At 37.0% G+C, this 11534-nt stretch overlaps 1 protein-coding gene across 1 annotated transcript; it reads right to left on the bottom strand.

Moving 5' to 3' along the window:
* Positions 1 to 2108: 2108 nt before the first annotated feature.
* Positions 2109 to 11222, bottom strand: LOC117992929 (transmembrane 7 superfamily member 3-like). Its single transcript, XM_034980656.2, has 9 exons — positions 10787 to 11222; positions 9487 to 9819; positions 8107 to 8366; positions 7572 to 7743; positions 6928 to 7095; positions 5749 to 5901; positions 5124 to 5384; positions 4450 to 4609; positions 2109 to 4049 (listed from the first exon to the last, which is right to left on the bottom strand). Exons 1-9 carry the CDS (start codon positions 10851 to 10853, stop codon positions 3980 to 3982), a joined length of 1644 nt encoding a protein of 547 aa, XP_034836547.1. The 5' UTR covers positions 10854 to 11222; the 3' UTR covers positions 2109 to 3979.
* Between the last annotated feature and the right edge of the window lie 312 nt (positions 11223 to 11534).

The following is an 11534-nucleotide window of genomic DNA, read 5'->3' as shown; positions in this document are numbered from 1 at the left end:
TTGAATATTGAATTGTATACAAAATAGACTAGATTATGTTTTAGTGTTACAGCACAATTTCTGATACTTGGATACATTGTAAAAATGCTAATAATAATATATTTTCATTGAAATGCAATATGGAACGGTGGTAGGTGTGTAATGTATTTAGTTTGGAGATATAAGTGTAAAATAAATTATTATTCGATTTAAGTGCATATAGATTGAGGAGGTTACAGTGAAATTTATTAATAAATATCGCATTAACCATTACTAGCTTGTTTTAATACATACCCTGAATTAAACAAAAAATCTCTAATTTTTGCCAAAATTGCAACGTAACGTGCTGTTATTATAGTTCTACAAGTTTATACGAGTTGTATATTACCCTTCAACAGATGGCGTTGTTATATTCGAGAAACCGTGTTAAACAAATTTTCGCACTGAAGCTTGCGTTTTTCTGCTGAAAAAGTATCATTGTGAAAAAGGTAAGTCATATTCCAAGGTCTTATTAGTGTCTATATATCACACAAAATGCAATTATTTTCGGCCTAATGCATTTATAGTAATTTAAGTAATAGATGCGAGTCGAAGAGAAAAAAACATGTGCGCGCTTAGTCGTTCAAAGAAAATTATGCCCGTTAACTATATTTGGGCGGTGCGTATTAATTTTGCGTGTTGGCACTTTATGCGTGGGGTTTAAGCTAAAGCGACGCGTCCCCCTATATTGCAGGGGCGAACAATAGGATTAATGTTGTAGGCATTATACTGATCTCGACTTGGTTGCGTATGGACGTTGGGGTTACTCGGTAAGTATAGAGTGTGTTTTGTATTCATAATAGATATTATAAACTCATTTATAATTATTATCTTGGAGTTCCTCTACGTGATTCAATCAGAAATTAGATCCGAACCGACATAGCTAAACGGGTTGCAAAGTTGAAGTGGCAATGGGTTTCAAGGTGCTGAATGGCAACCTCGCAGCGGAAAGGTAAACAGACATCATACAAGTCGTAGGGAGCAGCTGGATTCAGGCGGCGTAAGACCGTGGCAAGTGAAAGTCCCTACAAGAGACCTATATCCAGCAGTGGACGTCATCGAATCGAATCACGAATCAAAAACTATTTTACATTATACAAAGGTTTGAATTAAAAACAAAATCAGTAGGTACCCTTATTATAAATGCGAAAGTGTGTTTGTTGGTTTATTGGTTTGTCCTTCAATCACGTCGCAACGGAGCAACGGATTGGGGTGATTTTTTTCCAAGAGTATAGTCAAAGACCTGGAGAGTGACAAAGGCTACTTTTTATTCCGAAAAATCAACGAGTTTCCACGGGATTTTCTAAACCTAAATCCATGCGAATAAAGTCGCGGGCATCAGCTAGTTAACAAATAAGTAGGTACCCTACCCTACACAAATGTTAAGAATTTTAACATGGTGTAACTTTAAATAGTCCAAATAGAATTCTTTCAAAGTCCTAAATAGACTTACATGTCCCTTCAAAGTAAACAACAATTTGCGATTATCAACGCTCATAATTGGTTTATCTGTCTGTCTGTTTGTCCCCTCTCATCTCATTGATTATACGGGATGGCGCAACTGCGTTTGATTTGAATGCTCTAATCTCGCCATGTTTCAGACATGTGGTTTAGAGAATGGACTCGCAAACACTTTTTTTTTTTGTGGATACCGTATTGTGTTTGTATTAGTGTCTATTGAAATCTAATTAAAACAAGTAAACTTAATAAAAAAGCTTTTAAATGTATGGTTTAAGGTCAAGGCTTTTTACTAATGTAATGTAAACTTATGTAATATATAAATAATATTATTATTCGGTATCTTATATTATTTTATATCTAACGTATATTATACGATACTAGCTTATGCTTGCCACTTTGTCCGCGTGGACTACACAAATTTCAAACCCCTATTTCACCCCCTTAGGGGTTGAGTTTTAAAAAATCCTTTCTTAGCGGATGCCTACGTCATAATAGCTATCTGCATGCCAAATTTTAGCCCGATCCGTCTAGTAGTTTCGCTGTGCGTTGATAGATCATTCAATCAGTCAGTCAGTCACCTTTTCCTTTACTATATATATAGATTTATCAATTTGAAACGAAAAACAATGTAATTACGAAACAAAACTTTATTAGCTTTTAAAAAGTATAACTTAACAATGAAAATTAACCTAACGATCAATTGCAAGCAGTCTTTAATGGTTAGCGCACACTTATCTAAACATGATCAGCGGGGTAATTCGCTAACTCAGTGTCTAACGCTGAATGATAGCCACTGAGCTCATTTGATATTTATTTTTAATCCATTGAAGCCATTCTATGGAACATTATTTTAATATCACTCAGCGAAGCAGCAATGTAGAACCAACCAATGTCAAATGAATCAATCCGCAAGTAGGCCAATCTAAATGTGCGCATACATTTACGTTCATATCACCATCACCACATTAAATGGAACAGTTATTCCGAACTAAATTCGTTTTATGATCTCCAAATAAATCTTAAACATACTTAAAATAATATTTTGGCTATAACAATTCGGCTTCTTGAGTAATATATCTATCTACATATTATTATATCCATACTTAATATTATAAATGCGAAAATGTGTCTGTCTGCTGGCTTTTCACAGCCCATCCGTTAAATCGATTCTGATGAAATTTAGTACAAAAATAGCTTGCATCCCGGGGAAGGATATAGGCTACTTTTTATCTCGGGAAATCAAAGAGTTCTCACGGGATTTTTAGAAACCACGCGAACGAAGTCTTGGGCATCATCATCATACTATATAATCCGAAAATGTCCATGGCTCAACCAATTTTGACGAAAAATGGCACATACTATCTCTACACACAATTTCATCAAAATCGGTTCTTGCAGATTAACAGATATTTTTTTAGAAAAGTTTCTATGGGATCTAAATCCTCAAGGACGAAGTCGTGGGCGTCAGCAAGCAATAAATATAACCTTTAACTTCTTATACGACGTTAAATATTTTCATACAGATTAACAATTGGGTATTTGACTCCAATTTTTTTATTACTTTAACTAGGATAAAAATAATGACGTAAACTGAAAAAACTAATTAAATCGATCAAATAACAAAAAAGTTATAAGCATTTAAACATTTCTGATTAGACAGATAGCAATATAACATTTGGACGTCACACTTACTAATGCCATAGTAGCTTCGTGCGGTTTCATACAAATTTTCGTTTTGCGAGAAAGGGATAGAAGACCCTCCCACTCCAAAATTAAAATGCCTGTAACTTTGTAAATCATTGTTGGATTTCAATATTTTTTCAGCGTATGTCATTATTTTTATTCTAGTTTATAATAAAGTAATAATATTTATCAAATTCAAAAGTAGGAAAATACCCAATTAGCTTAGATTATCTCTTAGATATGATTTGGTACTACCGTATTAGCATAGTTCACTCTAGTAGGTATTAGGCAAAGCTCGCGCTGCGCGATTTTAACCGCATTTCTGTGTCATGAAAATTGTACGAAGCCGTTTGCGCATATTTTTTCGCGAATGCGTGGGACACCATAGTTTCCATGTCGCAGAATTCTGCGGAAAAAATCGCGCGATAAAAATTCGCAGTGCGGACTTAATAAAAATTTCTAGCTTGATCGATACTTCATATGGATCAAGATTCAGTATAGAAATTTTCCTAATTTTTTGGACACTAAACAAAGCTTTAAGTCATTTATAAATCGAATATAATGGTCCAAACGCACTTACGATGCGCTGCGCGGCGCGACGCGGCACGTCAAATACAGTTTATACGAGTTTGTATGGAGCATGGCGCTGCCGCGTAGCGTCGCTTCGCGCAGCGCAGCGAGAGTGCGTTTGTACCTTAATAATTTATTATTAAGTAGATATGTTTAAATAGTGAGTATTTATGCAAGTAAGTATATAAAATGGTGATTTGCTGTATAGATATATTAAAGCCAAAGATAATATAATTTTTTTAATGTTTTATGCTATTAGAGGTGTCCTTTCGGATTGTACGGGTGCAGTGCTGGTCACGCTTATTACGACAGCGGGTCTGAAAATAGAAATAAACTTATATAAATAACAGCTACGAACATGTCCATCGAATTACGGACGCAACATAAGGTGTAAAACGCAAGCGCAGCGAGCGTGATTTTTGATATATTGTACGCGACAGGTCGACTCAGTTCTCGTTCTAATAGTAGGAATAGAAGTGGAGGCATTCATCCTGGGCCTGGCCATGTGGTGAACCACATGCGTTCAGCTTTATAGAACCTTTTTCACCAGACGCTGTGGGGAGGCTGTGGTTTGTATGATACTTATACCTAGAGTAAGTAGGGCCAGAATCCTAGGTCTGACACTGCGTGATGTTGGGCCTTAGGGAAAACCATGACGTATCTACCAATTCTCGATCTTTCTGGACCATATGACTACCCACTGATATGAATACATACCTCCTCCCCCTAGGCTCGGTAGTGCCGTAGTAAGATCCTGGCATCCTGGGCCGGACGCTGTGGGGAGGCGGGGGGAAGGGGGGCCGGCCGCGGTTGTGGAAGTGTTGAAATAGGAAGCCGGTCATAGCCAGCGCCAGCCATAGCAGGGTCATTAGTGCGTCTGTGAAAGATAAGATATTTTTAGGGTTCCGTACCTCAAAAGGAAAAACGGAACCCTTATAGGATCACTTTGTTGTCTATCTGTCTGTAGGTCTGTCAAGAAACCTTCAGTACTTCCCGTTGACCTAGAATCATGAAATTTGGCAGGTAGGTACAGGTAGGTCTTATAGCAGACAGGGGAATAATCTGAAAACCGTGAATTTGTGGTTACATCACACAAAGAAATTCAAATGTGGTCATGAACTAATAATAAGTATTTTCAATTATCAAAGTGAGATAACTATATCAAGTGGATTATCAATTATGAAAAAGCTTCACCTGTGGATTCTAAAACAGATTTTTATTTATTTTTATGAATCATAGTTTTTGATTTATCGTGCAAAATGTCGAAAAAATACGACTTTACTACGGAACCCTCGGTGCGCGAGCCTGACTCGCACTTGGCCGGTTTTTAATTTCAAATTTCATAACTTCCACAGGTAAGTAGGTAGGTAGGTACATGTAGAAAAACTTACCTCTCCATTGAAAAGGCGGTGACAATACAGCTTTATTGAACAGTGGAACAGTAGCTCTTCTCACAGTATTGATTATTATGTACTTCAAATTGGAGCCAAAGTAGTAGTCCATAGGGAATATAGTCGCGTACGCTCCCAGTATGGCGCAGCATAGAATGTTCGAGAGAAAAGTCATTGATGCCAACATCAGGGATGTGAAGAGCATCACTGATACGAATAAAGTCCAGAAGTTAAAGTCTGATTGAAGTGCGAATAGACCACCTAGAAGTATAAAGAAGGATTCTTATTCGTTTATACACAACTAGCTTATTTCCGCGACTTCGTCCGCGTGGACTACACAAATTTTAAACCCGTATTTTACCCCCTTATGGGTTGAATTTTGAAAAAATCTTAGCGGATGTCTACGTCATAATAGCTTGCTGCATGCCAAATTTCAGCCCGATCCGTCCAGTAGTTTGAGCTGTGCGTTGATAGATCAGTCAGTCAGTCAGTCAGAATTTCCTTTTATATACATACTTATATAGATTACACAATCTGTATACCCTATCCCCGGAAAGAAGTTAGTATAAATAAAATCAAATAATTTTTTTTTTTTAAGTTTATTAAGTGAATTTGTTTTACTTACCTGGTAATCCAAAATAAATAATGGACGCGAACAAAAACCCAACATTCAGCGTAGATAACATTACGCAGAACAGTGGCATGCCATAGTACCACCAAAACAACAGCCATGTCATTCCACAACATACTCCTGATAGTACTGACACGGCTAGCAGCGCTAAAAATGAAGGAATACTTATAGAAAGGGCCAAAAGTCATTGACTTATATATTACTTCGTAAGGACAGGGCCATTGGACAAGCAAAATGGCACAGACTCATTGGTCCTAAAATGTTTATTTAGCACCAATGCAACCTCAGTGACGTCTGGATTTCAAACGGGTCGTTCATTAAATCAATAAATCAATAGTATCTAAAAGGTGGCGCTGATTTATTTGGTTCCAAAACCGTGAAAATTTTTGTTCGCTTGGGCATATCTTGTCATTTATATCGATGGCAAAAAGTACATCAAAAGGATTAAAACTCAGACTAAGAATCAAGGAGACTTGTCAGACGCGTATACCCAAAAGGGACAAAACAACAAAGAAATCATACTTACCTACGTATGAAAAGTTATATTTCATAATTTGCGTTCGCTAAAAGTTTTACAGCCGATCACACATCAATGCACCATAAATGGCTTCTACACACCCTCAATACTAAATTTAAAACAGAAAACTAAATAAAAACACGTAATATGCGCAATAAATTACTATCACAAAGGTTTGTTGGGCACAGATGACAACAAAAAGCTAAACTATGACAAATACCAAAAACTGCGTTTTTGTCTTTATCACTCTTCAGAGCTTTTCTATACACCTAACTTGCTCTAACAAGGTATTATTATTTTGATGTCAAGTCTCCTTGATTCTTAGCCTGAGGTTTAAAAGTATCCATTTCTTTGAAGATATAATGATGTCATGATAAATTCAATATGGCGGATAGGACCGACTTCATTCAGATTTCAGTCCGATATTTTGACACATTTCCAGTACAAAAACTGTCATAACGTCAAATTTATTCGTTAGATAAAGTTTATCTGGACATTTTGAAACAGGCCCACATTGCCAAATTTGATATATAAAACCCTGAATCCGAGATCCTGTTTCGAGATAGCGCACGGCTCGGTCGCTGCGGCACCCATTTTTCTAGAATTTTTTTTTTTGTAAATTTCGATTTAACTATAGGATTTATCAAAAAACTTACCAGGTCGATCCTGATGAGACAAAAGCGATATTACAATGAAAGTGATAATAACGCCACTAAGCAACCCTATGAGGAACATTTCAGTCTTGAAGAACCTGTGCCCGAAATAGCACACGAACAGACCGAAGAATAAGAGCGAGGCACATAGCAGCTGGGAGAGGAAGTCATCTGAAATAAAACACTATCAAAACTAGTGGTTCCCCCCGGACTCTGTGTGGTGTGGGTGTGGGTGTAGGGTTGCCAGGCGTCCGGATAAAGTCGGACATAGGCTTTTTGATTGCTTGTCCGGCGAAAATAAACGGTGTCCGGCTTGTCCGGCTTTTGTTAGGCTTTTTACATTTCGTAAACGAGCGTGGCCGAACACAGGCGAGTCGATTGTCGGTCGCTCCCGCAGGCGGAAGTGCCGCCTGACAACAAGATTTATGACAATAATAAAAAAAAGCTTGATTTTACATACAATTTTTTTGTCGCACCTATTAATACTAAGACACAAAATCCTCAATAATGTAGGGTGTCCGGCCTTTCTACCTAAATGTCCAGCCAAACTAGCTGGTCTATCCGGCTATTAGGTTTGGCGACCTGGCAACCCTATGTGGGTGGGTGTGTGTGTGTGTGTTTGTAGTGTAATTTGACTTTCTTCTTACCCAGTAATTCACACCCATCATCGTCTAGAGGCGCACAAGCGTACGTAGACGTTGGGACGTACACTGAATACGCGCTTGTATTTGCCACACTGTACGCAACGGCAACGTACACTGCGCCCGTGCCAGGGTACGCGCTGAGCATGCGACGCATACGGTAACCGCTCTCTGGTATCTACACCAAATTAAAAAATATACAACGTTAGTTTTAGTATTAAGCAGAAACCGAAAAACATTTTTACATCACTACCCATGGTATACTAAATGCGAAAGTGTGTTCGTTTGTTGGTAACAAACCAATTTGGTTGGTTTATGTTTATTGGTTTATCCTTCAATCACGTCGCAACGGATTGACGTGATTTTTTGCATGGGTATAGATAAAGACTTAGAGAGTGACATCAGCTACTTTCTATTCCGAAAAATGAAAGAGTTTACACGGAATTTTTAAAAACCTAAACCCACGCAGAGGAAGTTGCGAGCATCATCTAGTGTAAATAAATACTTTTTTCTATGAACCAACGAAAGAAAGATTACTTACATATTCCCCAAACTCATCAATTCCCTCCATAGTCATCATTTTACTGATCCCATCAAAGTAGTTATCAGCATCATAGTGCCTTTCCGGCAGGTACATTTTGTAAAACAGAACATAAACCTTGTCTATGGTATTACAGACAACATCTGATGGGTCTCTTGCTGCAGCTGCGTCGACTAATACATAGTCTTTGGTGTATTTGGTCTGCATAAATGGGGATATTGGGAGGGGGAATTCCATGTTGCATCCACCAGGTATTGGGTCTACAAAAAATTAGTACAGTGCAGTGATTGCAAAGCAAGAATATGTCGGTCTGCGTAGGTACAATCAAGGACATAAGCTATGCTGAGTTAAGTTTCCGTATCTCCAAAGAAAAGGGCTCTTTATAGGATCACTTCATTGTCTGCCTGCCTGTCTTTCTGTCCCGTCAAGGGAATCAAAATCTACTTGACGTACGTATTAAAACGTACCTATAGTACGCCACAGGTCGAAATGGCAATCGGGGAGGGAACGCCCCACACACCCACACAGCTTCCGCGCTAACCCTGTGCGGGCGTGCACGGGTGACATGCGGGTGTGCGGGGCGTCACATGCGGGTGGACGGTGGTTTATGATGATACAGAACCCTTCGCGTGCGAATCTGACTCGCACTTGACCGATTTTTATTGTACACTGCGCAAACTACGCGGTGTGATTAGAATTCAGATTGGACTACTTGTTCTATGATCACTGTACAAGTCAGTGTGAATTGTTTAAAATTATTTTTTTCCTAATGAACAATATTCGGTTACTTGTTGGGATTTATTAATAGAGAGTTAGCACTGGTAATTTTTTTGTATCACAGTAATTTGATCATTGGTATCAAATGATTACCTTGCAAGTAATTGTGGTCAACCTGTCTGGCTTATTTAATACACTATGCTTCTATAAAAATTATAACTGATACTTCACATAGGTTATTTATAGATATTACTAGCTGCCCTGGCGAACTTCGTTCCGCCTAACAGTCGATTCAAATTTTTTAAGTTTTTCTCTCTGTAAGAACCATCCTCGTACTTCAAGTTATATTATTCAGCTGTTCTCGAGATTTGCGATGAGCAACACATTTAGTGGTTCATTTTTATGTTATAGACAACTTTTGCTATGGTTTAAAATAAAAAGTGCTGATTACTCTCAACCTATTACTTAGGGGGCTCTGAGAGTTGATCCCGGGTACCTCCTTGCAATTTAGCGTTCTAGTACGGTACAGTGAAGAAACCGTTACAGGTATGGGTTTAATATAACTACTTAGACTACATTATCACTTACCACCAGGTGAGATCGCAGTCAAGGGCTTATTTAAGTACTGAAAAACACACATACATAAATCAGTTTTCAACATACCTGCTGCCGCATATCCATGCACAGAAATGAAAAGCCTCAAATTAACATTTGGGTTAGGATTATAAACAAAGAATGTGTCCAACTTGGGTTTGACGCTGCTGTACATGCCTAAATTACTACCCGTTATGTTCGAGCCTTTAATCAAAGTATTATTGTACAAGGTAACATTAAACAAGTGGCTGTGAACTTGAAATATGATATAGGACACATTTTTATTAACATTACTGAAGTCAACTTGGAGTGTTGATGATGAGTTGAGGGTAACGAAACCACTGTAGAGCTCTTTGTTTTCCCACGTTGTTGTTTTATTTAGTGGGAGTACTACACTGATATCTGAAAAGAAGATCTATGTTAGGGCCATCACAGGATAGTTAAATAGATAATTATATTATACTTGTCTACCTTATCCGATTTGAATAGAGTTGTAAAAACTCCTGCTTAGAGAGAATAAAACCTGTTCCAGAAATAGTGTACATGAACAGTGACAACTATTATAAAATTAGGTAAGGTTGATATTTAATTATTATCCACTAGATACTGCTTGTCACATTTGCAGTTTTATGTCTTACTCAGTTCATTTTAGTTAATATCTAATAGAATGTTTATGATATTATGACTACTGCAATTGTGGCTTGTGAAAACATAAAATGAAGTTACTTAGCTTAATTTTCTCTAAATAAAAAAGAAAGCAAACAATACCAATATGATACTTAGAACCCAGTATACTGCTTTGAGTAAACCATAATTCAAGACTTTGTATTACAGACAGTTTTAGAAAAAAATCTGGTTTTTAATGTTATTAAATAAATAAATAAATCTATATATATATAAAAGCAAAAGGTGACCGACTGACTGACTGAATGACTGACTGACTGACTGACTGACTAATCTATCAACGCACAGCTCAAACTACTGGACGGATCAGGCTGAAATTTGGCATGCAGATAGCTATTATGACGTAGGCATCCGCTAAGAAAGGATTTTTGAAAATTCAACTCCTAAGGGGGTGAAATAGGGTTTTGAAATTTTGTAGTCCACACGGACGAAGTTGCGAGCATAAGCTAGTAAATAAATAAAAATCTTTTTTATTCGTATAAACTTTTACAAGTACTTACGAATAGTCGGATGCATCTACCACTGGTTCGGAATGCCTTTATGTTTTTAATAAATACCTACTTACTTATGCAAGTACTAAAATAAATATAATTTTTGTAATTTTCAGGCCTTAACCTGAACAAAAGCAAGTTATGATTTTTCCAAGTTCGAAATTAATATCTACTTAATTATTAGTAAAACTCACTCTGAGAACTAGCTGTTTTAGCCAACATAAATAGTAGAAGCACTGGCAATATGTTTATTTTACACATGTTAGAGAGCTTGTGATTGTTTTATCTTATTTTTTGGTATGAATGACTTATTAATTAATGAGTCACGCAAGGAATTATTAATCCTTCGTAAACAAACAATGATATGATTGCCGATCTCAATTCTTCAGTTGCCGATGATAACATTTGTTTCAAACGTCAACTACAGCTGTTCAATTTCATCAATCTGCAGATTAGCGCAGAGAGCAGCGCTGTAATAAAGTTCTCCTAAACATTGGAGAATTAATTACGTTTATTAAAATACACAAAACAAAGTGAATTCAAATTTCAAAAATTGTGTTCAAATTTCGAAAAGCAAAATCACAAGAACACAAGAAAAACTGTTTGAAACTTGTTGAAAGTCTGCCACTTGCTGCCACTTGTCACTCTGACATTTCGTACAAAAACAAGATTAATGAGTGAATTAAGAATGAATGATAACGGGACTACTGGCTCGTTTCAATGAATGAACGCATGAGTAAGAGAGACAAGTGATATTGCAGATATGGCACCACATGCGTGAGTAAACGAAATAGCCTATCGTCGTAACTTGCTGCTCATAAGTCACTCATAACTTCTCAGTGAAGTGAAATATTAATTGAACTAGAAAGTTAAGATACTTATCAACAATTAATAGTAGGTATTTTATATTTTTAACGATATAATTTTTGTCTTAATTTTTTT

Source organism: Maniola hyperantus, chromosome 22 (genome assembly GCF_902806685.2).
Source record: "Maniola hyperantus chromosome 22, iAphHyp1.2, whole genome shotgun sequence".
In the NCBI taxonomy this organism is placed as follows: Eukaryota; Metazoa; Arthropoda; class Insecta; order Lepidoptera; family Nymphalidae; genus Maniola; species Maniola hyperantus.
Note: the sequence above shows the minus strand (reverse complement) of the source record. Positions and strands in the feature narration are given on the sequence as shown.

Bases quoted from the DNA above. Each gene is read 5' to 3' on its own strand.
- LOC117992929 (XM_034980656.2), bottom strand. From the start codon at position 10,853: ATGTGTAAAATAAACATATTGCCAGTGCTTCTACTATTTATGTTGGCT. The intron at 7,744-8,106 runs GTAAGTAATCTT...AATTTGGTGTAG, and splicing joins TTGATGAGTTTGGGGAATAT to ATACCAGAGAGCGGTTACCG. The intron at 5,385-5,748 runs GTAAGTAAAACA...TTATACTTCTAG, and splicing joins TATTTATTTTGGATTACCAG to GTGGTCTATTCGCACTTCAA.